The sequence below is a fragment of the Ahaetulla prasina genome, chromosome 4 (assembly GCF_028640845.1).
Source record: "Ahaetulla prasina isolate Xishuangbanna chromosome 4, ASM2864084v1, whole genome shotgun sequence".
Lineage (NCBI taxonomy): Eukaryota > Metazoa > Chordata > Lepidosauria > Squamata > Colubridae > Ahaetulla > Ahaetulla prasina.
In genome coordinates this window covers 16,886,619-16,913,039 of record NC_080542.1, presented here as the reverse complement: position 1 = coordinate 16,913,039, position 26,421 = coordinate 16,886,619, and the positions used below count along the sequence as shown (strand labels likewise).

Here is a 26,421-nt window from a genome sequence, read left to right as displayed (position 1 = left end):
TGAGCTGCAGTCAAAAACTTTACAGAGCCATACAATAGGTAAAAATAGGCAGGTGCTATTAGTTTAATCCCATCATTAAATATCCACCTGGGATTTTTTTTAAAAAGTCCTACTATCTCCAGAAAGCATGTAAATGCTTCCGTGTTATATTTGAGGTTACTTGAATGTTAATGGAAAGATTAGCACTGAGAACTTCTATTATTCTTCTACAGATCTAAGATGGAAAATGGAAGTCATTCAGAAGTAACTGAATTTGTCCTCCAGGGATTATCACCAATCTGGGAGATACAACTATTCTTTGGTGTTGCCCTGATGCTCTTCTATATCATGCTTCTCCCTGGGAATATTCTTATAATTGTGACAATTCTGAAGACCTCCTCTTTGAAATCCCCCATGTTTTTCTTTTTGGCCAACCTGGCTTTCCTGGACATCATCTACAGCTTTGTCACCCATCCAAAGCTCCTCCTTAACATATTTTTTGGTTGCAGAACGATCTCCCACTTAGGCTGTATCAGTCAGATATTTTTCATTCATTTTCTAGGAGGAGCTGAGATGTTCCTCCTCATTGCCATGGCTGTTGACCGGTATGTAGCCATCTGCCATCCATTGCACTATGCCACAGTGGTAACCGGCGTCACCTGCTGGGCTATGGTAGTAGCTTCATGGCTAGGAGGCTTCATACATTCCATCATCCAGGTCATTCTCATAATCCCACTTTCATTCTGTGGCCCCAATGAGTTGAATAATGTCTTTTGCGATGTCACTCAGATCATCAGATTGGCTTGCACCAATACCTACACTCTAGAATTCCTCATGTTTGCTAGCAGCGGGCTAATGAGCATTGCATGCTGCATCTTCCTCCTCATGTCCTATGGGGCCCTGCTGTTGAAAGTAAGAATGGGCTCCAGTCCCAGGAAAAGCAAAGCCTTTTCTACCTGTGTCACTCACATCATCATCATCATCATCATGTTCGGTCCAGCCATCTACATCTACTGCCACCCTTTTCAAGTATACTCTTTTGACAAAGTGGTGGCTTTTTTTCACACGGTGGTCTTCCCTTTGATGAACCCTGTTATCTATACCTTGAGGAACAAGGAGATCCAAGCTGCCATGTGGAGACTGCTCAACAATATTAGTTTTATCTATTAAACAAATACATTAAATGTATTTCATTTCATTTGTTAAATAAATGAATTAAATGTCATTTAATTCATTTGTTTAACGTCTTTCATGCTTCATTGACTATGCTAAAACCTTTGATTGTATGGATCACAACAAATTGTGGCAAGTTCTTAAAGAGATGGGAGTACCAGACCATCTTATTTGTCTCTTGAGAAACCTATGTGTGGGTCAAGAAGCAACAGTGAGAACTGGACATGGAATCACTGATTGCTTCAAAATTGGGAAAGGAGTTTGGCAAGGCTGTATACTGTCGCCCTGCCTATTTAATTTATATGCAGAACACATCATGAGAAAGGCAGGGCTAGATGAATCAAAAGTTGGATTTAAGATTGCCAGGAGAAATATCAACAACCTCAGATATGCAGATGATACCACGCTAATGGCAGAAAGCGAAGAGGAACTAAAAAAGCCTCTTGATGCAGGTAAAGGAGGAGAGTGCAAAAGTTGGCTTGAAACTCAACATTAAGAAATGGCATCTGGCCCTCTCAATGGAGGTAATGAGAGATTTTATTTTCCTGGGCTCCAAGATTACCGCAGATAGGGACTACAGCCTAGAAATTAAAAGATGCTTGCTCCTGGGGAGGAAAGCCATGGCAAATCTAGATAGTTTACTAAAAAGCAGAGACATTACCCTGCCAACAAAAGTGCATAGAATCAAGGCTATGGTTTTCCCAGTTGCAATGTCTGGCTGTGAAAGTTGGACCATAAGAAAGGCTGAGCACCAAAGAATTGAGGCCTTTGAACTCTGGTGCTGGAGAAGACTCCTGCGAGTCCCTTGGACTGCAAGGCGAACAAAAAAGTCAGTCCTAGAGGAGATCAGCCCTGACTGCTCTTTAGAAGGCCAGATCCTGAAGATGAAACTGAAATACTTTGGCCACCTAATAAGAAGGAAGGACTCACTGGAGAAGAGCCTGATGCTGGGAAAGATTGAGGGCAAAAGAAGAAGAAGGGGACGACAGAGAACGAGGTGGCTGGATGGAGTCACTGAAGCAGTAGGCGTGAGCTTAAATGAACTCCAGGAGATGGTAGAGGACAGGAAGGCCTAGAGGAATGTTGCCCATTAGGTCATGATGGGTCGGACACGATTTCGCAGCTAGCAACAACAATGTATTTAGAATAGAATAGAATAGAATAGAATAGAATAGAATAGAATAGAATAGAATAGAATAGAATAGAATAGAATAGAATAGAATAGAAGTTTATTGGCCAAGTGTGATTGGACACACAAGGAATTTGTCTTACTAATTTCATTGTCTTACTAATTTCATTAGTACATAAATACATTTCAAAGAAAAGTATGGTTCAGGGTTGAATTTTTGCTTATTAATTACTGGTTGCTTATTAATTATTGGTTGCTTAATAATTATTGGTTACCCTCTATTAAATGTTGTTGTCTTGTGAGACTAAGGAAGCATGCCTTTTGTCATAGAGTCCAACTGGTCTAGGACAACTCACTGTGGCCATCTTGCCACAGCCATTTCATCATAGCCAATCCACTGCAACGATCTTTCCATGGTCCTCTCACTGTGACCAACTCGCCATGGACAATTCCATGCAGGATAACTCAACGTGATAAATATTATCTGCTAGTGTTTCTTTGACATTATTTCCAATGACAAAAACGGAACGATGTTGAAGAAACAGTGGGAGATAATATTTTTCGTATTGAGGTTAGGGTTAGGGTCTCACATGGAATTGTCCATAGCAGTGGTGAAATTCAGCCGGCTCTATCCAGATCGTGCAATCCGGTAGCGCTGGTGGCCTCCGCCCACCCATCCGGACGTCATCACATCCCATTTTTTACCCTCTGCATATGCGCAAAATGTGCATGCGTGGAGGAGGCGCGCACTCTCATATTTCCCAGCCGATAGGGAAAGATAAGTGAATTTCACCCCTGGTCCATAGCAATCTGCCCTGCAACAAGTTGGCTGTGGTAAATTGTCCCACAGTGAGTCGGCCACCGTGAGAAAACCATGGTGAGTTGACCGTGTTAAGATGGCCAAGGTGAGCTGGCCACAACATATTGTTCCATTCCAGAGCCCAACCTATGAAAGAGCATCTCCACAGAGATATGGACTGTTCCCTCTTAAGATTCCAGAAAATTCTGAAACTTGAGTTTGGTTCCAAAACCTGGTGGAGTTGACATATTATTCTTTCACTAGAGTCCCTGTGTTTTTTTGTGGGCTGTTCATTTGGTTTGATGTTTTATCTGATGTGTTTTCCAGTTTCGAACATCACCCAGAGTCCATTAGTATCTGGCAGCAAATAAAAAAGTAGTAAAGTAAAAATAAAAATAAAGCAAAGCAAAAGTAAAGTCATTTATTAATAACATGACATGACATCGCATCACATCACAACACAACATAACACAACATAACATAAAATGTGAGTTTTGCCAGTTAACCTGGGATTTTCTGATGGGTCTTCTTTCAAACTCAGTTCTGATTAATTTTTGGGGATTAGCCAAGATCAGATCAATGCTGCCACCAACGGGATTATCTGTGAATGTTAAAGTAAATAAACTTCCAATCTTTTTCCATAATCTGGTTGTTTAAAAAAAGTCCATCAACAATTCTTCGAATAATCAGAACAGAGAAAATCTGGTCCAGTTCTATTTTATTTAGCCAGAACTGGGCAAACCAAATCTCACAAAACTTTTTGGTTCCAGAAGTTCCACTTTGCAGGGTGGGGGTGGGGGGGAATGACTGTAAATTAGTCCTGATGATGCTGCCTAGATGGGTAGTTAAATGTCTGCAAGAAAACAACCAAGCCCAGAGAGCACCAAGGAACCTTCATTTCAACCCTGAATTCCAGTATTCTCTATTATTGATAATGATGCCCACATGAATTCTTCAGTGGATCAGCAGGTCAAGAGAACATAAAAGAAATGCACACAGGTAGTCCTCGCTTAATAACTGGTTGCATAACAACCGTTTAAAGTTACACTAGACTCATAAAAAGTTACTTATGAACTCTTGTTGAAGCTATGACTGTTGCACATAGACCCCATAGTCATATGATTACATTCAGTGGTGGGTTTCAAATATTTTTCACTACCAGTTCTGTGGGTGTGGCTTGGTGGGCGTGGCATGGCATAGCTTAGTGGGTTTGGGTTTGTGGACGTGGCAGGGGAAAGATACTGTAAAATCTCCATTCCCACCCCAGTCCAGGGGAAGGTTATTACAAAATCCCGATTTCCTCCTGATCAGCTGGGACTTGGGAGGCAGAGAATAGATGGGGGCGGGGCCAGTCAGAATTTTTACTACTGGTTCTCTGAACTATTCAAAATTTCCACTACCGGTTCTCCAGAATTGGTCAGAACCTGCTGAAACCCACTTCTGATTACATTTCAGGCACCTATCAACCAATTTGCATTTGTGATTGGTTGTATTGGTGACCTGACCATGTTTTGTGAAGGGTTTTTTTTTTTTTTTTTTTTGCCATTTTCTGGCAGAAAATGGCAAAAATGCCTATTGGGTATGCTGGGTTTGCTTAACAGCCATGGGATTCACTTAACAATTATAGTGATTAGTTTAATGACTTTTGTAAAAAAAAAAAGAATAAAAGTCATAAAATCAAGTTGGGTCATGTAGTGACCTTCTTAACAACTAAAAAGATTTATGATAAATGTTCAGGCTCAGTTGAAACCTGTTTTAGTGAATAAACTTAATGGCGAACAGATTTTCAAAACTATTTGCCTGGTATTCATTTTTTTAATAAGGACCCTGGAGAGAAATCGAAGGAATCTTACACTAGAGCTCAGTTTGTCCAAGGAAATGCAGAATCTTCTGGCTGTCTGATGACAGACGTTGTAGAAATGCATGAGTGTTAGAACTTAAGGGTAAGAGATGAAGAACATAGTTATTCACTCTTCCCTTCCCTTCCTCTCTCTCTTATTCATCCCTTCCCATCACATAAGCTTCTTCATAGGCCTAGAAAGCAGAGAGAATTAGAGACTAATGGAAGAGTTTGAAGGGCTGAATTCAATTTTTCTAAAAAAAAAATTCTTTGATTATAAATCCAAAACTATGCTTAAATTTAGGTTTTTTTGTTTTGAAGTTTCCCTTGGTCCAATCCTGGCAATATCTACATAATCTTCAGAACCACCTTTAACTTCTTTGAAGTTTACAAAGATTTATGTGCTGTTTTCTACTTAACATATATTTTAATGGGGGAGGAATGCAAAGTATAGAGAACAGCTTACTGTGCTTGATATGAAATCCCATCAATATTTTCATTTATAAAATAGATTTGCTTCATTTTTTTTGTCAGTTCTCATATAAATAGATAGATGCATGGGACACAAACTGATTTGTGCTTAGTATATATTTTATTGAAATATATGCAAATAGTGGAAGAAAATGGGAATTGCTTAATTAGAACTTCTCTCATTTCTGAGACTGTTCCCTCAGCTAACTCCACCATCAAAGATCTCCCTCTCCAAATTCCATTTTTGCATCTTGGTCCACTTCCTCCAGTTCCTTTACAAATCTTATTTCACGCCTTGACAGAGAGGGAGAGCAAAACAGGAAAATCACATCTTGCCATTATTCTTCATTGATGATCAAGGGTTTAAGATTGCAAATTTAATAGAGAGAGCAAACTAATATCGTTTGGAAATACAAATCATAGAAAGTCAAACTATGCAGCTTGCAACTTTATTGTCCAAATTCTGATCCAATATATTGCACAATTCCACCTTCAGAATTGCTTTCATGGATTACCTCCAGACTAAGATTCTCTTTGCCAGCAGGTTCAGCTTCAAAAACTGATTTCAGGTAAGATGGCACTGCAGTGAGATGAAATTTAAGTCTCCATGAAGATGTGATGTAAATCTCCATAAACAGTCAGTGATAGCTCAGAGTTAATACGTTACTCTTAGAAATTTGTGTGTTTTTAGCTCCTGCATCAGAGGCTGCTTCCTCATAAAATGGAGACAATCACATATAGTGACTGGGCTGGAAATTATAAAAACCACCAACTTTAGATGTGGGTTTGTTTGTTTTTTCCTGAGTTCAACTACCAAGATTGATGGGTTGATTCATTAATTCACTCTATGAAAAGTTGATTTAAAAAATAATAATAATTCAGAAGGTATCAGCTGGGTCATAATGTAGTGAAGATGTTACTGGCTCAGGGACCTTAGTTTATAATGATTACAACTGTGCTAACAGAGCTGTAAATGATGCCAATCTGTTACTGAATCCGGACCAAGAAGCTCATGTTTGTAGAAAGTAAGTAAGATCTCCTTCGAGATCTCCTCAGATTCTTGTAGAGAGCTTAAAATAGCAATAAATTTTTATACTTATTTGAACTGCCCTAATCTCTTGATTTCTTTGGTGTTTGACAATAACAGGATAGAACAATAAAGGTGAGAACTAACAATCCATATGGCCAATAAGAGTGAAAATAGAAATCTAATTGTCTTGTAAGGCACAATTTAGTCTTGCCTATTGGTCAAGACTAAATTTAGTAAAGACTAAATTTTAGACACTGAAATCCATAATATGTGGCAGAATCCAGCTTGCTAATAACTATTTCAGATTAAATTTCCTCCTAGAATGATTCCTAGGAAAACCAGAGAAGACTCTGAGAATCAACTGGGATTAAAAACCTACTGTTTCCAGGAGTCCTAGATCCATGCCTGTGATATATTTGGAATCACACAACGCTTAATGGAAAATATTAACACTGATTCCCTATAATATAAAAGATACATAAAAGTATCTTTTCTTTTATGTACACTGAGAGCATATGCACCAAGACAAATTCCTTGTGTGTCCAATCACACTTGGCCAATAAAAAAAATTTCTATTCTATTCTAAATTCTATTTGTATTCCTTTACAGGCCTAAGAATGGAGAATGAAACGTATTCACCGGTGACTGAGTTTGTCCTCCAGGGATTATCACAAATCTGGGAATTTCGAGTATTATTTTGTGTTCTTCTGCTGCTCTTTTGTATCATTATTCTTCCTGGGAATATCCTGATCGTTGTGACAATTCTGCAGAATCCTTCTCTGGACTCTCCCATGTTTTTCTTCTTGGCCAACCTGGCCTTGGTTGATATCTTTTACAGCTGTGTCACCCATCCAAAGCTCCTCCTTAACATCTTTTCTGGCCGCATGACAATCTCCTACTTAGGCTGTATCACTCAGATATTTTTCATTCATTTTCTAGGGGGAGCTGAAATGTTCCTCCTCTTTGCCATGGCTATTGACCGGTATGTAGCCATCTGCCATCCATTGCATTATGCCATGGTGGTAACCAGGGTCATTTGTTGGACTATGGTAGTAACTTCATGGTTTGGAGGATTGATACATTCCATCATCCAGGTCATTTTCATCATTTTCCTTCCATTTTGTGGCCCCAATGAGTTGGATAACTTCTTTTGTGATATCACCCAGATTATCAGATTAGCTTGTGCCAACATCTATACTCTAGAATTTATAATGTTTTTTAGCAGTGGTGTGCCAAGCATTATATGTTTCATTCTCCTTCTTATCTCCTATTTGGCACTGCTGATGAAACTGAGGATGGGCTCCAGTATAGGGAAAAGCAAAGCCTCCTCTATCTGCATCACCCATATCATTATCATCTTCATCATGTTTGGTCCAGCCATCTACATCTACTGCCACCCTTTTCGAGACTACCCATTGGACAAAGTGGTGGCCTTTTTCCATGCTATGGTCTTCCCCTTGATGAACCCTGTGATCTACACCTTGAGGAACAAGGAGATCCAAACTGCCATACGGAGACTGCTCATGAATATTAAAGCTAGCAGATAAATAACAAGATTGGCTTGTTAAATTTTTCCCGAGAAGATTTTAAGTTGAAAAATAAGAAAAAAAAAAAGAGTTGAAAGGCTTTATATCAAGGGTGAAATCCAGCAGGTTCTGACAGGTTCTGGAGAACCGGGAGCGGAAATTTTGAGCAGTTTGGAGAACCGGCAAATACCACCTCCGGAACACTATAGGGCACTGCACACCAGAACAACTACACACAAGAATAGTTTTCCCCCGAACGCTATCACTCTGCTAAACAACTAATTCCCACAACACTGTCGAACTATTTACTAAATCTGCATTACTGTTACTATTAATAATAATAATAACAGAGTTGGAAGGGACCCTGCTGAGGCAGGAAACCCTACACCATTTCAGACAAATGGTTATCCAACATTTTCTTAAAAATTTCCAGTGTTGGAGCATTCACAACTTCTGCAGGCAAGTTGTTCCACTCATTAATTGTTCTAACTGTCAGGAAATTTCTTCTTAGTTCTAAGTTGCTTCTCTCCTTGATTAGTTTTCACCCATTGCTTCTTGTTCTACCCTCAGGTGCTTTGGAGAATAGTTTGACTCCCTCTTCTTTGTGGCAACCCCTGAGATATTGGAACACTGCTATTATGAAACCCTTAGTCCTTCTTTTTATTAAACTAGACATACCGAGTTCCTGCAACCGTTCTTCATATGTTTTAGCCTCCAGTCCCCTAATAATCTTTGTTGCTCTTCTCTGCACACTTTCTAGAGTCTCAACATCTTTTTTACATCATGGTAACCAAAACTGAATGCAGTATTCCAAGTGTGGCCTTACCAAGACATTATAAAATGGTATTAACACTTCACATGTTCTTGATTCTATCCCTCTGTTTATGCAGCCCAGAACTGTGTTGGCTTTTTTTGGCAGCTGCTGCATACTGCTGGTTCATATCTAAATGGTTGTCCACTAGGACTCCTAGATCCTCTCACAGGTACTACTATTGAGCAAGGTCCCACATATACGGTACCTGTGCATTTTGTTTTTTGTTTTTTTTGCCTAAATGTAGTACCTTATTTTTTTCACTGCTGAATTTCATTTTGTTAGATAGTGCCCAATGTTCAAGTCTTGTCAAGATCCTTCTGTATCTTGAGCCTATCTTCTGGAGTGTTGGCTATTCCTGCCAGCTTGGTTTTATCTGCAAATTTGATGAGTTCCCCATCTATCCCCTTGTCCAAATCATTGATGAAGATGTTGAAGAGTACTGGGCCTAAAACAGAGCCTTGGGGTACTCCACTGCATACTTCCCTCCATGTGAATGTAATTCCATTGAGGACTACACATTGAGTGTGGTTGGTCAACCAGTTACGAATCCATCTGGTTGTGGTGCTGTCTAACCCACATTTTTCTACTTTATCTAGTAGTAGGTTATAGTCTACTTTATCAAATGCTTTACTGAAGTCCAAGTAAATTATATCGACAGCATTCCTTTGGTCCACTAATTTTGTCAGTTTGTCAAAGAATGCAATAAGATTAGTCTGGCATGATCTGTTTTTGACAAACCCATGTTGGCTTTTGGTTATTACTTTGTTTGCTTCTAGGTGTTTGGTGATTCGTTGCTTGATTATCTTTTCCAGAATCTTCTCTGGTATTGAGGTTAGGCTGATAGGTCTGTAGTTTCCTGGATCTGTTTTTTTTTCTTTTTTTTGAAGATGGGAACTACATCAGCTCATGTTCTCATCGTTCCCACCACCCATCTCCTTCCACTTATGACTGTATGACTGTAACTTTGTTGCTTGTATCCTTACAATTTATATTGATATTGATTTTTCCTAATTGCTTATTTGTACCCTATGACTATCATTAAATGTTGGGGGCGCATCATAATATTTGGTTTTTTTTTCCATTTTTTTGAATTTAGATGTATATGTACTACGTTTGCATTATTTGTATTTAAAAATTTTTTTTTTAAAAAAAAACCGTTGCTAGAGATCTAAATGAGGGTATTAGAACATATAAAGAATCACATATCAATGTACAATAGTTTAACAGGCTGCATGTGGCCCTTGATAGCTAGTAATAGGCCCCCACAAGAGATCATAAACAATATTAAAAAATAAAGGTTTGTTATTTATATACATTATATTATGTATTTTACTGTACAGGTGGCTCAAGACAATTTCTCTTCACTCAATGCAGCCAAGAGAAGCCAAAACGTTGCATACCCATTCTCTAGAGCAGGGATGGGGAACTATTGCCCTTTTATAACTTGTGGACTTCAACTCCCAAAATTCCTGAGCCAGCATGGAGTTGCATGGACTTGTGGACTTCAACTCCCAGAATTCCTTCATGCAGAACTCCCAGCATGACTGGCTCAGGAATTCTGGGAGTTGAAGTCCACAAGTCATAAAAGGGCCATAATTCTCTATTTCTGCTCTAGAACCACAGGCTGTTCAAAGTCAAAAAATGAAGACTGCCTTGGTTTGATCTTCAACAGGGGACATCGTCTTCTAGGGTCTTCCCAATTCTTTCTCCAGATTTAAAATAAGTCATCTTAAAAGCAATAAGAATCCATATTGTCTCCTGTACTAGCAATATGTATACTGTATATCAGCAATATCACTTTGGATACTGATATTTATAGGGTGGCCTATAAATTAAATAAATAAATAAGAAAGAAGTTCCTGGGGACTGATTTGAGGAACAGGACCAGTGGTGGAATTCAAATTTTTCCCAAGAAGATTTTAAGCTGAAAACAAGAAGAAAAATGGAGTGGAAAAGCTTTATATCAGGGGTGAAATCCTGCGGGTTCTGACAGGTTCTGGAGAACAGGTAGTGGAAATTTTGAGTAGTTCAGAGAACTGGCAAATACCACCTCTGGCTGGCCCCAGAGTGGGGAGGGAATGGGGATTTTGCAGTATCCTTCCCCCAGGAGTGGGGAGAGAATGGGGATTTTGCAGTATCCTTCCCTTGCCACGCCCACCAAGCCACGCCCACAGAACCAGTAGTAAAAAAATTTGAATCCCACCATTGAACAGGACTCTTGATAGAAATAGACTTTGTGAAGCTAACACCCTCTTGATTGATTGGACTATTATTCCTATCATCCCACCGGAATATCTGTTTGGGAAAATCCTGCCAAATGAATAAACTTAACGCAGAATTGCTTTTCAAAAAAAGTTTGCCTGGGATGAACTTTTTAATAAGGTCCTTGGAGACGAGCAGAAGGAATTGCACACGAGGGCCCAGTTTATCCAGGGACACCCACAATATTCTAACTTGCTCAAAGGAGAAGTAATATACTTGTGGGGATGAATACTTACTTGATGCTTAGAATGGAAGTGGTATGTGGCCATCTTACCCATCCTCCCTTTCCTCTCTTCCTTCAGGGCATCCAACTGTCCCATCTCACTCACAATGGCAATTAGGCCTCAGAAGAAATGAGAATGAGAGCTTGATCTAGGACGGGAGTCGGCAACCTTAAACATTCATAGAGCCACAAAGGTCCTAACTGGAAGCCCCCCCATTCAATTCCGGAGCTGTCGGTTCAATTCTGGTTCCCCCACCATAGAGCCTCCTCCTGGCGCAGCATCCTTTTTCCTCTACCTGCCCTAACCGAAAGTCTTATCAATTGTGGAGCCGACCAGCGACAGGGAGTTGCAACAGAGGGATGAAAGAGCCACATGCGGCTCCAGAGCCACGGGTTGCTGACCCCGGATCTAGGAGTAAGGCAAAACATTCAGCAGCTGAATTCACTTTCTATATACAGTGCTCAGTAGTGGCCCAGCTGTGTCCTCTCTCTTTAATACTTTCTCTTCTTCCATTACTTTCTGCTATCAAAGAAGAATGCCTTGGTTTATTAAAATTATTCCCAATTATCCATTGAAATTCACCTAGGAACATTTGCTTTTTTTCAACTTTGTCAATGGGGGGGGGAGGCGGGGACTTGACAAAGGACATAGATTTTAATGAGACATAAATGCAATGGAGAGAAAACAGCTCATAGAATACCAAACATTGGACTAACAATTATCAGACTCCAAATTCAGAAAAAAAAATACCCAATGCTTTAAAAATATTTGTAAAGCAGGGTTACAAAGAGTATACAATTTTTGTCTGTCTCCTTATGACCAGATTGATAGATACTTAGAGGTTTCTGGTGCTTCTGCTATACACGATGTTGAAACATAACGTTAGTTTTGTATTCAGAAGATTTGTTTTATGGAAATAGATGCAATTAATGGGAGAAAATAGGGACTGATAAAGCAGACAGTCAAGAACAATATCCTGAACTTTTCCATCCCAGAATGTATAATCACTTCCAGCTAAGTCCAACATCAGAGATCTCCCACTCCAAATTCCATCTTGATATATCAAACTTTTCTGAGGTAGCTAGCCAATCAGCAATTTAACAGAAATGAACAACCATAATGTAATTGCTACTAGAGATTGTACTGTAGGAAACAAGCAAAGCAACAACGAGAAGGTCAAGAGTAACATATGAGAAGACCTTAAGGTAAGCCTTATGTGGTACCATTTTTAACAAAAAGTTTTATCTTCTGACATCATCCGATTTCCATGTGCCCTCTTGTTGTTTGATATTTTAATTGGTGTTTCAAATTCACTTTATGAATAGGGTAGATTTTTAGAGGTAAGGGTGACATGAAAAGCAGATGACACATTTATTCAATGAAGGAACTAAGTCAGCTAGTAAGGGAGATGGGCAGCATAATAAATAAATAAAATTTTACATGCAACTGAGAATGGGCACATAGGGCACATGGATGTTGAAAGATCTTTCCTTCCAGACAATTCCGGGTATGTATATATGGTAAAGGAGAAGTCAAAGATATCTCATATGTCTTATTGTACTGTGAGTTATACAGAGTATGTAGGTCAATATATATTCTCCCCTTACTAGAGAGATTGCCAGGGAAGACAGAGGACTTTTATATAGACTTTCTCCTCCAAGACTTAAATCCGGCTACTATATGTGCAGTGGCAAAATTTTGTGTCGCTGCAATGTCCACAAGAAAAAAAATTGGTTACCGAATTATAGATGTCAACTGATGCCAACTTTTTGGAGATATATATAACAGTTATGGGAAAAATACATTTACTTACAAACTTGATGGCTCTCCATGCATGTAAATTAGGAAGGGACCCTATTGGTTGAGATCATGTATTTTAATTATAGGAATGGTATTATACCCGATTGATGTCAGTAGTATTTTAATTTTAAGTTACATAACAGATAACTGGTTTTTATCATAGATTTTATCTGTTATGTATTATTTTATTTTTGAATTTTTAATTGTATATTTACTGAGTGTTTTTTATTTGTTTTGGTCTATGGCTGTAACAAACTGAAACTCCAGATAATTCCTCTGGACAGACCCTGAAAAGATATATTTGAAACTAGGTACCTCTTCAATAACTAGTAAACTCACTTTTAAATTCAGAGCATAACAGAATAACAGAGTTGGAAGGGACCTTGGAGGTCTTCTTATCCAACCCCTTGTACAAGCAGGAGACCCTATACCAATCCAGACAATTGACTGCCAGATCTGTCCTTAAAATCTTCCAGTGATGGAGCATCCAAAACATCTGAAGGCAAGCTGTTCCACTGGTTAATTGTCAACTTTTGTTAGTTCTATATTGGCTCTCTCCTTGATTAGTTCCCATCCATTGTTTCTTGTCTTTCCTTCTGGAGCTTTGGGGAATAGATTGACCCCCTTCATTTTTGTAGTAGCCCCTCAAACATTGGAACACTATTATCATGTCAAGCCAAGTACTTCTTTTCACTAGACTAAAAAGTAAAGATAAAGGTTCCCCTTGTGCATATGTGCTAGTCGTTCCCGGCTTTAGGGGGCAGTGTTCATCTCTGTTTCTAAGCCAAAGAGCCAGTGTTGTCCGAAGACATCTCCATGGTTATGTGGCCAGCATGACTAAATGCCAAAGGCACATGGAATGTTGTTACCTTCTCACCAAAGGGGGTCCCTATTTTTTCTACTTGCATTTTTACGTGCTTTTGAGCTGCTAGGTTGGCAGAAGCTGGGACAAGTAACGGTAGCTCACCCTATGGGATTTGAACTGCTGAACTGCTGACCTTCCTTAGCCACTGAGCCATGCGATCACTAGACTAGACAAACATAATTTTTGCAATTATTTTTCATACGTTTTAGCCTCCAACCCTTAATCATCCTAGTTGCTCTTCTCTGTATTCTTGTGATCTTTTCTGTACATCACTCCCAAGAAATCTGAAATATCAGCTGGAACTAGTAAACATTTTAGATATTGTAAATGTAGCCATTGTTTTCCAAACAGCTATTTTAAAGGCTGCAGGCATTACCGTGTCTAGAAATACAAAACAAAGGATTTGTGGCACAATTATATGTGGGTTGCAAACTGCAAGAAAAAAAAAACCCGAAGAAAAGAGTGTCACTATTTTCTCTGGTCAATAAGAGATTGCTTAGAATGTTTACATACAAGAAAGACAAACCTTACTTCTTATACATTTCCTCCTACTTAGCATTCCCATATTATTTCTCCTCAGGGATAAAGAAGGAGGATGGATTCAGGCAACCACACCGAATTTATTCTTGAGGAGTTATCAGAGATCAGGGAACTGCAATTCTTGTTCTGTGTCTTCCTCTTAACCTTCTACATCTTCATTTTTCCTGGGAATATCCTCATCATTGTGACTATTTTGAAAGACCCCCAATTAGGAGCTCCCATGTTTTTCTTCTTGGCCAACCTGGCTTTGATGGACATTTGCTACAGCTGTGTCACCCCTCCAAAGATGATAGTCAACCTCTTCTCTGGATGCCAAACTATCTCATACCAAGGTTGCCTGACACAGCTTTTTTTCATCCACTTTCTAGGTGGAGCTGAGATCAACCTCCTTATTTCCATGGCAGTTGATCGGTATGTGGCTATCTGTCACCCATTGCATTATGTAACTGTAATCACCAAGCCAGCTTGCTGGGCTTTGGTGGTGGGTTCCTGGGCTGGAGGATTCACACATTCTATAAGTCAGGTTATTCTCATCCTCCCACTCCCATTCTGTGGTCCCAATAAACTAAAGAACTTCTTCTGTGATATCACCCAGATAATCAGTTTGGCTTGCACGAATACCTACAGTCTAGAATTTGTGATGTTTATCAATAGTGGCCTTGTAACTGTAGGATGTTTCATCCTCCTTCTCATTTCCTATGGGGCCCTGCTGATCAAAGTGAGGACAGGTGCCAGCCAAGGGAAGAGCAAAGCATCTTCTACTTGTATCACTCACATCATCATCGTTTTCATCATGTTTGGTCCAGCCATTTACCTCTACTGTCACCCGTTCCATGATTTTCCCTTTGACAAAATGGTGGGCTTTCTCCACACTGTGGTTTTCCCTTTGATGAACCCTATGATTTACACCCTGAGGAATAAAGAAATCAAAGTTGCCATGTGGAGACTGTTGAAGAACTGCAGTGTTTGGTGAAAGAAGTCAATTTTTTTGGGGGGGGATATAGTTTAATTTCCTTCTACTGGATTGCAGAACCTCTACCGTGTGACTGTCTTTCAACTCGCAAAGCATCCCTGACATGCTCTTGAGTTGCCACAGGCAAGGGGGATGGGAAAATGGCGAAGCAGCACAGCAGCCAAAAACAAAAGCACATTCCAGACATATCCCTCTCAAGGCAGTCTCCCAGGGTTACGAACAGTGGCCAGAGGGGAGTGATATCTACAACCTGTGAAATTGCTCCATTGGTGAATGTGACACACCCTGGGAGGAGAGGGGAAACAGGGTCAAGCCTGGGCCATAAATCATGTGGGGTCAGAGTTGGCTTCTCTTGAAACATGCCAACATGAAGCTCCTAATAAATAACTGGATTTCTTTTGAAGCTTGGCTCGAGGCTCATGATTTAATTAGGGCATCTGTCAGAACCCTGACAGCATCAACATCTGAAATAATGTCTAACACTGACATGGAATTCTATTTTTAATAAATGAAAGTAAAATACTGCCTTGATCAATAATAAAATTTGCTTGTAACATTTATTTTAAAAATTCGTTCACTTTTTTATACATTCTTGGTTACTCAATACCAGATTATTTTAATCATGTACGTAACACCAACGACATAGGTCAACATATATTGTCAATAATTTTCAGGCTGATCAACAATGGGAAAACCAATTCTGGATGACTTGATCATGTATTGATTGCCATAAATGTAATGTAATAATTTCCCAACCTGGACAACTCCCAGAAACATTGGTTGCCACCATTCTCAACAATCACCATGTTGGCTAGATTATGGATCAACTTCAATTATGGAATAATTGGTTATGAAAGTAATCAACAGGAACAGTATACAAATAAAACAAAGCTGTATATGGCCTAAAACAAGCAGTGAGAAATTGGAACTAATGTTTAGATGCTGTTTTGGGGGAAAAGGGGGGGGAGGGGGGTTCAGAAGCACCAGAGCAAAACCTGATTTTGTTAGGTTTCCAAGTAACACCCCCAACAAAAGAAGACTCTGAGACTTGAGTTTCCTCAAAATTCCTTTTTATTGTAGATGTCATTTTGGCACATCTGGGAAAACCCGAATCTGAAAGTTTCCAGGTTTTCCCCATGCAAGTGAAGGTTCAAGTCCTTGCCCTGCACCCACATGTCCATCACATGGTCCAATCATCTACTGTCCAAACTGGAGACACCTCCCAGTCATCTGACTCCAGGTGCCAGGGCAAGGTGTCCTTGACTCTCTGAGAAAGGAATGTTATTTTGACTACATATCACCCATACTACATATCACCCATACTCTATGCAATCCCCTCTCCCATTTTCCCACAGAAGAAAATGTGGCAGGCCTGAAGGCCCAAATTTATGTTGTATACTCAAAATTGTGAAGGCAATACTGTTAGCATTTGTAGAAATTCAGAGAGAGCTTGGGAAAAAATCCTTGGATGAAAATCCAAGGGGAAAACAACTGAAGAAGCTTGGGAAATTCTGAAAAATATGATCGCAAAAGCCCAGTCCAGCACAATACCATTGAAAAAGAAAAACAAGAAATCCAAGAGGAAACCAGCATGGCTATACAAAGATTTCTCTGATAAACTGAAAGGCAAAAAGGATAAGTACAAAAAAATGGAGAGAGGCTTAATTATGGCAGAATATCAGCAGATAGCCAGAATCTGCAAAGATGAAGTCAGGAAAGCCAAAGCTCAAAATGAACAAAGACTTGCAACAAAAGTCAAAGATAATAAAAAAAGTTTATTTCAACATATAAATAACAAGAAAAAAATCAAGGAAACAGTCAGTGTACTAAAGAGAGAAGATGACAGTGAAATAACAGGAAGTAGAGAGAAAGCAGAGCTGCTTAACTCATTCTTTGCATTGGTCTTCACGCAAATAGAAACTATAGCCCAACCTACCAAAAACATAACTGTGTAAGACAGACTAGAAATAAAAGTTCAAATAAGCAAAAAAAAAAAAAAAAAGTAAGAGAACATCTGTTTGATCTTGATGAATATAAATCACAGGGACCCGTCAGATGTGATCTCAGAACCTCTGTACCATATCTTCCAAAAATCCTGGAGCATCAGAGAACTACCAGAGGAATGGAAAAGAGCTGATGTGGTTTCCATCTTTAAAAAAGAAAAGAAAAGAAAACACTAAGCAGGAAACTATAGACCAATCAGTCTAACATCAATACCGGAGAAGATACTGGAAAAGATTATTAAAAAACAGAACTGCTAACATCTAGAAACGAATAAAGTAATAACTAGAAGCCAGCATAGGTTGTTAAAAACAGATCATGCCAAACCAATCTTATTTAATTCTTTGACAAAGTGACTAAATTAGTAGACCAGGGAAATGCTGTGGACACAAAATACTTAGACTTCACCAAGGCATTTGACAAAGTAGACCACAACCTACTTCTTGGTAAGCTAGAAAAAAGTGGGATAGATAGCATCACCACCAGGTGGATTTGTAACTGGCTGACAAACTGTACTCAACAAGTAGTCCTTAATGGTATGTATGTGTGTGCAGCTGGCACGAAGAACAGGGTGGCGACGGTGGCGATAGGACTTCTTCAGGCCTCTTTTTCAGGCTGTAGTTTTTGGTAGTTTTCAGTGCAAGAAGTCTGCAGCTGCTGCATCTTTTTTGGCATGAGAAGCCTCCAGCTGCTGCCTCTTTGCCAGCCGGAACTGAGTCAGCAACAGTGGCTGGAGGCTTCTCACGCCGAAAAAGAGGTGGTGGCTGCAGGCTTCTGGCACTGAAAACTACCAAAAACTATAGGCCGAAAAAGAGGCTTGAAGAAGTCCCATTGCCACCATTGCCAGCTGCCCTATTCTTTGCGCTGTCCGCACACATATACCCCATTGCTTGCCGGTACCGCTCAGACCCGGCCAGGGGAATGGCCTGCTGCGCCAGAGGGATGGCATCACAGCGGAACTTCTTGGAAGGCAGCCAAAAACTACCAGCGGCTGGAGGCTCACTGGCCGAGCCTCGACGGGGACCCCCACCTAGGTATGGACAAAGGGGAGCGAGGCAGAGGGCGAGCAGGTGGAATGTGAGAAGAGGCTCTGGGGAAGGCCAGAAAATAGCTTGACCCTCTTGTCTCTATGATAGCCCCTCAAATATTGGAACGCTGCTATCATGTTACCCATGGTCCTTCTCTTCGCTAGAATAGCCTAGCCCAGTTCCTCCAACGGTTCTTCATATGTTTTAGCCTCCAGTCGCCTAATCATCGTTGCTGGTCTTCTCTGCACTCTTTCTAGAGTCTTAACATCTTTTTTTTATAGTCTGGTGACCAAAACTGGACACAGTATTCTAGGTGTGGCTTTATAAGGCTTTATAGAGTAGTATTAGTACCAGAGATGGTATTCAGCCAGTTCGGACTGGTTCAGGCAAACCTGTAGCGGAAATTTTAACTGTTTTGCCGAACCAACAGATACTACCTCTGGGTGTCCCCGCCCCTGTCTGTCCGGTCACCCGGTCACCTCTCACCGCACCTGCCCACCCCCGCCCCACCCGCCCCACCCGGCCCCACCCTATGTGACCAGGCAGGCTAGGCTATTCTAGCGAAGACAAGGACTATGGGTGAATATGATAGCAGTGTTCCAATATTTGAGGGGCTGCCACAAAGAGAAGGAGGTCAATCTGTTTTCCAAAGCACCCAAAGGCTAGATAAGAAACAATGGATGGAAACTGATTAAGGAGAGATTCAACCTAGAAATAAGGAGGAACTTTCTGACAGTGAGAACAATCAACCAATGGAACAGAAATTGCCTTCAGAAGTTGTGGGAGCTTCATCCCTGGAAGCTTAAAAGAAAAGATTGAATTGCCATGTCTCAGAAATGGTATACATTAGGGCGGGGGTTTCCAACCTTGGTCCTTTAAGACTTGTGGACTTCAACTCCCAGAGTCCCTCAGCCAACAAAGCTGGCTGAGGAACTCTGGGAGTTGAAGTCCACAAGTCTTAAAGGACCAAGGTTGGAGACCCCTGCATTAGGGGTTCCTGCTTGAACAAGGATTGAACGAGATGACCTACAAGGTCCTTTCCAACTCTGTTACTCCATGTTATTCTATTCTAAGTCAAAAGAAGAAAACAGAACAATTATTTTTTAAAAGTATAATATGGAATGTTTTAAAAGTGTGCAAACTCCATGATACCAGATTTTCAAACCATCAAAAATAGCACAGTTTGTAATCAGGGTTCAGGCAGTCATAGGACGTCTGTTGTACTTATCACAATGGTCAAGGCCAGATATTCCCAATTCAGTCAACATTTTAAGTTGTTACACATCAAAACCTACATAACAACACTGGTTAGGAATTAAAAGAATACTATGTTAAAGGGAAGCAGGGATTTAGGATTGCATTTATAACCATCAAGTGAATTGGAATTGAAATGTTTTGTAGAATCGGGGGTAATGATGTACAAGGTAGAAAGTCAATGTCAGGATTGGTTATAATGTTGGCAAACACACTTTTTGGTTGGGAATCTAAAAAACAGACTTCAGTTGCCATTTCCACAGCTTGAGCTGAAGTTGGGCCCTGTATTTTAAAACACCTATAGAGCATCTGCTAGGGAAAATCCTGTTTAATGAATAAACTTAATTCAGAATTGCTTTTCAAAAAAACTTTGTTTAAAGTTTTTAATAATATCCTTGGAGACCAGTGGAAGGAATCGTACTCAAGGGCCCAGTTTATCCAGGGACACCCACAGTCTTCTGGCTTGCTCAAAGAACAAGTAATAGACTTGTGGAGATTAATAGGTACTTGATACTGAGAGCATAAATAGTAAAGTATCATTTTACCCATCGTCTCCTCCCCTCTCTTCCTCCAAGGCGTCCAACTGTCTATCTCACTTGCAATGGCTACTAGATCTCAGAATAAATGAGAATGAGACCTTGACCTAGAAGTAAGGCAAGACATTCAGGGGCTGAATTCACTTTCTGTAAATCGTGCTCAAGAGTGGCCCAGCTGTATCCTCTCTCTTTAATACCTTCTTTTCTTCCATTACTTTTATCTCTGCTCTCAAAGAAGAATGCATTGCTTTATTGAAGCTGTTTTCATTTACGTATTTAAGTTCACTTAGGAACATTCCCTCTTTCCAAACTTCTCAGTGGGGGATTTGAGACAACATAGATTTTTATGAGACAGAAATGCAATAAACAGAAAACATCTCATAGAATCTGGGCATGCTTAACCCCGGACAAACAATTTTTAATCTCCAAATCCAGGAGAAAACAAATAAACAACTAAGTGCCTCGATATCTTTAAAATAGGTTTACTACTACACAATTTTTTATCTGTCTCCTTGTGACTAAATGGATAGCTACTGAGAGGTTTCTGGTGCTTCTGCTATTACCGTGTTGAAACATAAAATTGGTCCTGAGTTCAGAAAGTTTGTTTTATGGAAATAGATTCATTTGATGGGAGAAAAAAAGGGGCTACTAAAGCTGGCAGTTGATAGGGACGTGGTGGCTCAGGGGCTAGGACATTGAGCTTGTCGATCGAAAGATCGGCAGCTCAGTGGTTCGAATCCCTAGTGCTGCTGTGTAACATGGTGAGCTCCCGTTACTTCTCCCAGCTTATGCCAACCTAGCAGTTTCGAAAGCACGTAAAAATGCAAGTAGAAAAAATAGGGACCACCTTTGGTGGGAAGGTAACAGCGTTCCATGCGCCTTTGGCGCTGAGTCTCCATGACCATGGAGACGTCTTCGGACAGCGCTGGCTCTTCGGCTTTGAAACAGAGATGAGCACCGCCCCTAGAGTCAGCAACAACTAGCATGTATGTGCGAGGGGACCCTCTACCTTTACCTAAAGCTGGCAGTTAGGAATAATATCTGAACTTCTCAAAGAATGTACACTTAGTCCCAGTTAATTCTAATATCAAAAATCACTACAAATTCCATGTTTGTATCCCAGTTCTTTTTCTCCAGTTCCAGTTCAAACCTCATTCTAAGATTGGGAGGGAGAGAAGGAGGAAGCAAGGAAACAGACTCCCAACTTTGAAAGGGAGAACAAGCATTTTCTATGGTTGTTCTGACGGATGATTACTACCTTATCCTCAGGATAGCTAGCCAGCCACCAATGTAACAGAGACAACCAAGCAACAACCATAATGCAATTCCTACTAGAGATGGCCCTGTAGGAAACAAGCGAAGTGAGAAAGAGAACATCAGGAGCAACATCTGAGAAAACTTAAGGTAAGGCTTGATGTGTTACTACTTTTAACAGCGATTTTATCTACTGATATTATTTCCATTTTCTATATCCATGCGCACTGCTATTGTTTGAGAGTTTAATTTGCCTTTCAGAGATTGCTCTAATTGACGTTATGAGTAGGGTAGCTTTTTATGGGGTAGGGCTGACTTGAGAAACAGGCAATGCATCTCTTCAATGAAGGGATGAATATATTTTACATAAAACTGAGAATGCCCATAGAGCATAATGATTTTGAAAGATCTTTTTTTCCAGATAAATTCGGTAAGCAGAGCCACAAAAGATGTGTTTGAAACTAAATGCCTTTTAGTTCCAGCTAACTCTAATATTAATATTAATATATTAACTTTAAGGTGCTGGTTATGACCTTTAAATCGCTCCATGGCTTAGGACCTGGATACTTACGGGACCGCCTGCTGTTACCACACGCCTCCCACCGACCCGTACGCTCCCATAGAGAGGGACTTCTCAGGGTGCCGTCCGCCAAACAATGTTGGCTGGCGGCCCCCAGGGGGAGGGCCTTCTCTGTGGGGGCTCCCACACTCTGGAACGAGCTTCCCCCGGGTTTACGCCAAATACCTGACCTTCGGACATTTCGTCGCGAACTCAAGACTCGTCTTTTTATCCGCGCGGGGCTGGCTTAAACTGGGATTTTAATGTTAAATTTTATTAATTTTAAACGGGGTTTTTTAATATGGTAAATTTTAATTACTGGGCTAATTTAAATAAGTTTTTTAAATCGTATTTTAAACTTGTATATTGTATTGTCGGTTTTATTATGCCTGTACACCGCCCTGAGTCCTTGGGAGAAGGGCGGTATAAAAATCAAATCAAATAAATAAATAAATAAATAAATATATTACTATTGTTAATAATATTAATAATAATATTAAAAGACTATGGGGAGGAAAATTATGGCAAATCTAGACAGCATACGAAAAAGCAAAGACATCACCCTGCCAACACCCTGTCAAGGCCATGGTTTTCCTAGTTGCAATGTATGGCTGTGAAAGTTAAACCATAAGAAAAGCTGAGCGCCAAAGAATTGAGGCCTTTGAACTATGGTGCTGGAGAAGACTCCTGCGAGTCCCTTGGACTGCAGGAACAAACAAGGTGAACAAACAGGTCAGTCCTAGAGGAGATCAACCCTGACTGCTCGTTAAAAGACCAGATCCTAAAGATGAAACTGAAATACTTTGGCCACCTAACGAGAAGGAAGGACTCACTGGAGAAGAGCCTAATGCTGGGAAAGATTGAGGGCAAAAGAAGTAGGGGACGACAGAGAACGAGGTGGCTGGGTGGAGTCACTGAAGCAGTAGGCTTGAGCTTAAATGGACTCCAGAGGATGGTAAAGACAGGAAGGCCTGGAGGAATGTTGTCCATGGGGTCACGATGAGTCAGACATGACTTCGCAACTAACAACCACAACAACAAACTCTAATATCAAAAATCGCCCATATTTGCACCCCTTTTTTTTTTCTCCAGTTCCACTACAAACCTCATTCTAAGATTGGGAGAGTGAGAGAAAGAAGGAGCAAAGAAAGAGACTCCCAACTTTGAAGACAATATTTTCTGTGCTTGGTCCAGATGATGATTACTAAGAGATGATCCAGGGTAGCTAGTCAACCATCAATATAACAGAGGTGAAAAAGCAACAACCACAATATAATTCCTACTAGAAATTGCACTGTGGGAAACTAAGCGAAAAGAAGATGTTCAGGAGGAACATCTGAGAAGAGCTTAAGGTAAGGCTTAATATGTTACTATTATTAAAAACAGGTTAATCTACTGACATTATTCCATATTCTATTTCCACATGCCCTGCTGTTGCTTGATATTTTAATTGTTATTTCAAGAATTTAATTGTTGAATTCTTTAACAAATGTAATTGTTATTTCAAGAATTGCTCTAATTCACTGTATAAACAGGGTAGTTTGTATGAGTAGAGATGATTTGAAAAGCAGGCCACACATATATTCACTGAAGGAATGAAGTCACCTTGTAATGGAGATGAGTGACATAACAACATAATAAGCAAATACTTTTTTCCCATATAACTGGGAATGTCCGTAGGGCACAAGGATGTTGAAAGGTCTCGCCTTCTAGGTAAATCTTATATACAAGACCCTCAAAGGATGTGCTTGAAACTAAGTGTCTCTTTAACAACTTGTAAACTCACTTTTAACTGCTTGGTTTGCAAGGAGTAAATGAGCCAAGATTCTTTTTTGTAGGCAAAAAAATAGAGCCTTCCCAAATTAGGGAACTGCTATGAACAAATGATACCATTCAAAGTCTTTCACCATTTATACAACAAATATTAGGCCCAACCTGGCTGAGGGTTCTTATTACAATTTGCTATTTTTTGAAATGAATCCAACATCACTTCCAGAGAATTAGAAATATCAGCTGGAAATAGTAAACATCTTAAATGTATAGCCGCTTGTTTTCCAACTAGCTATTTTAAACCATAAACATAGTTTATAGAAATAGAAAACAAAGCATTTGTAGCACAATTATGTGTGGACTACAAAGTGGTGGTGGGGGGAACCTGAATAGAAATAAGATTGAAACTATTTTCTCCGGTCGATAAGATATTGTCTAGATTTTTTGTGTACAAGACAAAGAAATCTTCTTACAAATTTCCTCCTACTTAGCATTCTCATCATTATTCCTGTACAGGGATACAGAAAGAGGATGAATTTGGGAAACCACACCGAGTTTGTTCTTAGGGGTTTAGCAGAGACCAGGGAACTGCAAATCTTGTTCTGTGTCATCCTCTTGATCTTCTACATCATCATTTTTCCTGGGAATATCCTCATCATTGTGACTATTTTGAAAGACCCCCAATTAGGAGCGCCCATGTTTTTCTTCTTGGCCAACCTGGCTTTGATGGATATTTGCTACAGCTGTGTCACCCCTCCAAAGATGATAGTCAACCTCTTCTCTGGATGCCAAACTATCTCATACCAAGGTTGCCTGACACAGATTTTTTTCATCCACTTTCTAGGTGCCGCCGAGATTTCTCTTCTTATTTCCATGGCAGTTGATCGGTATGTGGCTATTTGTCATCCATTACATTATGTAACTGTAATCACCAAGCAAGTTTGCTGGGCTTTGGTGGTGGGTTCCTGGATTGAAGGATTCATCCATTCCATGATCCAGATGATTATCATCCTCCCACTCCCATTCTGTGGTCCCAATAAACTGGACAACTATTTCTGTGATGTCACCCAAATAATCAGGTTGGCCTGCACCAATAAGTACAATCTAGAATTTGCTATGTTTGTCAACAGTGGTCTTGTAACCACGACGTGCTTCTTCCTCCTTCTCATTTCCTATGGGGCCCTGCTGATCAAAGTGAGGACAGGTGCCAGCCAAGGGAAGAGCAAAGCATCTTCTACTTGTATCACTCACATCATCATCGTTTTCATCATGTTTGGTCCAGCCATTTACCTCTACGGTCACCCTTTCTATGATTTTCCCTTCGACAAAATGGTGGGTTTCCTCCACACTGTGGTTTTTCCTTTGATGAACCCTATGATTTACACCCTGAGGAATAAGGAAGTCAAAGTTGCCATGCGGAGGCTGTTGAAGATCCACAATATTTAGCGGGAGAAGTCAAAGAAGTTTATTTTTATTGGGATATTGTTTGATTTATTTATATTGGACCCCATAGTCATATTGTCATCTCTATAGAGTGACCTGTCAACATCTGAGATTATGTATAACATTGACAATTCTATTTTTAATAAATGAAAGTCAAATCCTTTTCTATGTAACAATGACATTTGCTAATCTGAACATTCATTCTTTTTTCAAAGATATTCTTGGTTTCTCATACCAGATTATTTTAATCACGAACCTAACACCAACATCATATGCGAATATCCTTCTATTGGACTGCATAAACATACTGCAGTCTCTACAATGTGACTGTCAACATCTGATGTAATGTCTAATGCTGACAATGAAATTCTGTTTTTAATAAATGAAAATAAAATTCTGTTTTATGTAATCTCATAGTGAAATTTGCTAATATGAACATTTATGGCAAACATTCATTTACTTTTTTACTTTGGTTGCTCATACCAGGTTATTTTAATCATGTACATAACCTCAACACCAGGAGTAAAATGTAAAATCTGATACTACCAGTTCTGTGGGAATGGCTTGGGGGGGGAGGTAATGTGACTGGGTGGACATGGCCAACTTTTTTTTTTTACTTTTAAAAGCATTTTTTCTACAACCTCTTCATAAAAAATGCTTTTAAAAGGTTCTGGCAATCAGGCAACTCAGCTGGGATCACCAGAGGAGCCTTTTAAAAGCTTTTTTTTTTACAACCTCATCGGCCAAAGAGGTTGGTCATCCTGTCTAATGTCTAATGAATAAACTTAATGCAAAATTGCTTTCCAAAAAGGTTTGCCTGGGGTGAACTTTTTAATTAGGTCCTTGGAGACCAGCAGAAGGAATTGTGCACAAGGGCCTAGTTTATCCAGGGACACCCACAATCTTCTGGCTTGCTCAAAGGAGGGGTAATATACTTGTGGAGATGAATAGTCATTCAATAATTACAAGCAGAAGTGGTAAATGACCGTTTTACCGTCCTCTACTTTCTTCTCTTCCCCAGATACATTCAACTCCCCATCTCACCCACAATTCTTAACCCTAAGGAAGAAATGTGACCAAAAGGTTGACCTAGGAATTCACTTCGTATAAATAGTCCCTAATTGTGGTCCATCTGTCCTTTATTATTTTCT

The 26,421-nt window shown here is 39.9% G+C and overlaps 3 protein-coding genes and 1 pseudogene across 3 annotated transcripts; all 4 read left to right on the top strand.

Annotated features, from left to right (window-relative positions):
- Positions 1-219: 219 nt before the first annotated feature.
- LOC131198033 (olfactory receptor 4N2-like) lies at positions 220-1,149 on the top strand. Its single transcript, XM_058182543.1, has one exon. The coding sequence runs from the start codon at positions 220-222 to the stop codon at positions 1,147-1,149; it is 930 nt and encodes a 309-aa protein (XP_058038526.1).
- A 5,889-nt stretch (positions 1,150-7,038) lies between these two features.
- On the top strand, positions 7,039-7,968 carry LOC131198032 (olfactory receptor 4N5-like). Its single transcript, XM_058182542.1, has one exon. It carries the CDS (start codon positions 7,039-7,041, stop codon positions 7,966-7,968), a length of 930 nt encoding a protein of 309 aa, XP_058038525.1.
- Positions 7,969-14,507: 6,539 nt separating this feature from the next.
- LOC131198031 (olfactory receptor 4N5-like) lies at positions 14,508-15,425 on the top strand. The gene has a single exon (XM_058182541.1). The coding sequence runs from the start codon at positions 14,508-14,510 to the stop codon at positions 15,423-15,425; it is 918 nt and encodes a 305-aa protein (XP_058038524.1).
- An 8,933-nt stretch (positions 15,426-24,358) lies between these two features.
- Positions 24,359-25,360, top strand: LOC131198030 (olfactory receptor 4N5-like; annotated as a pseudogene).
- The last annotated feature ends 1,061 nt before the right edge of the window (positions 25,361-26,421 follow it).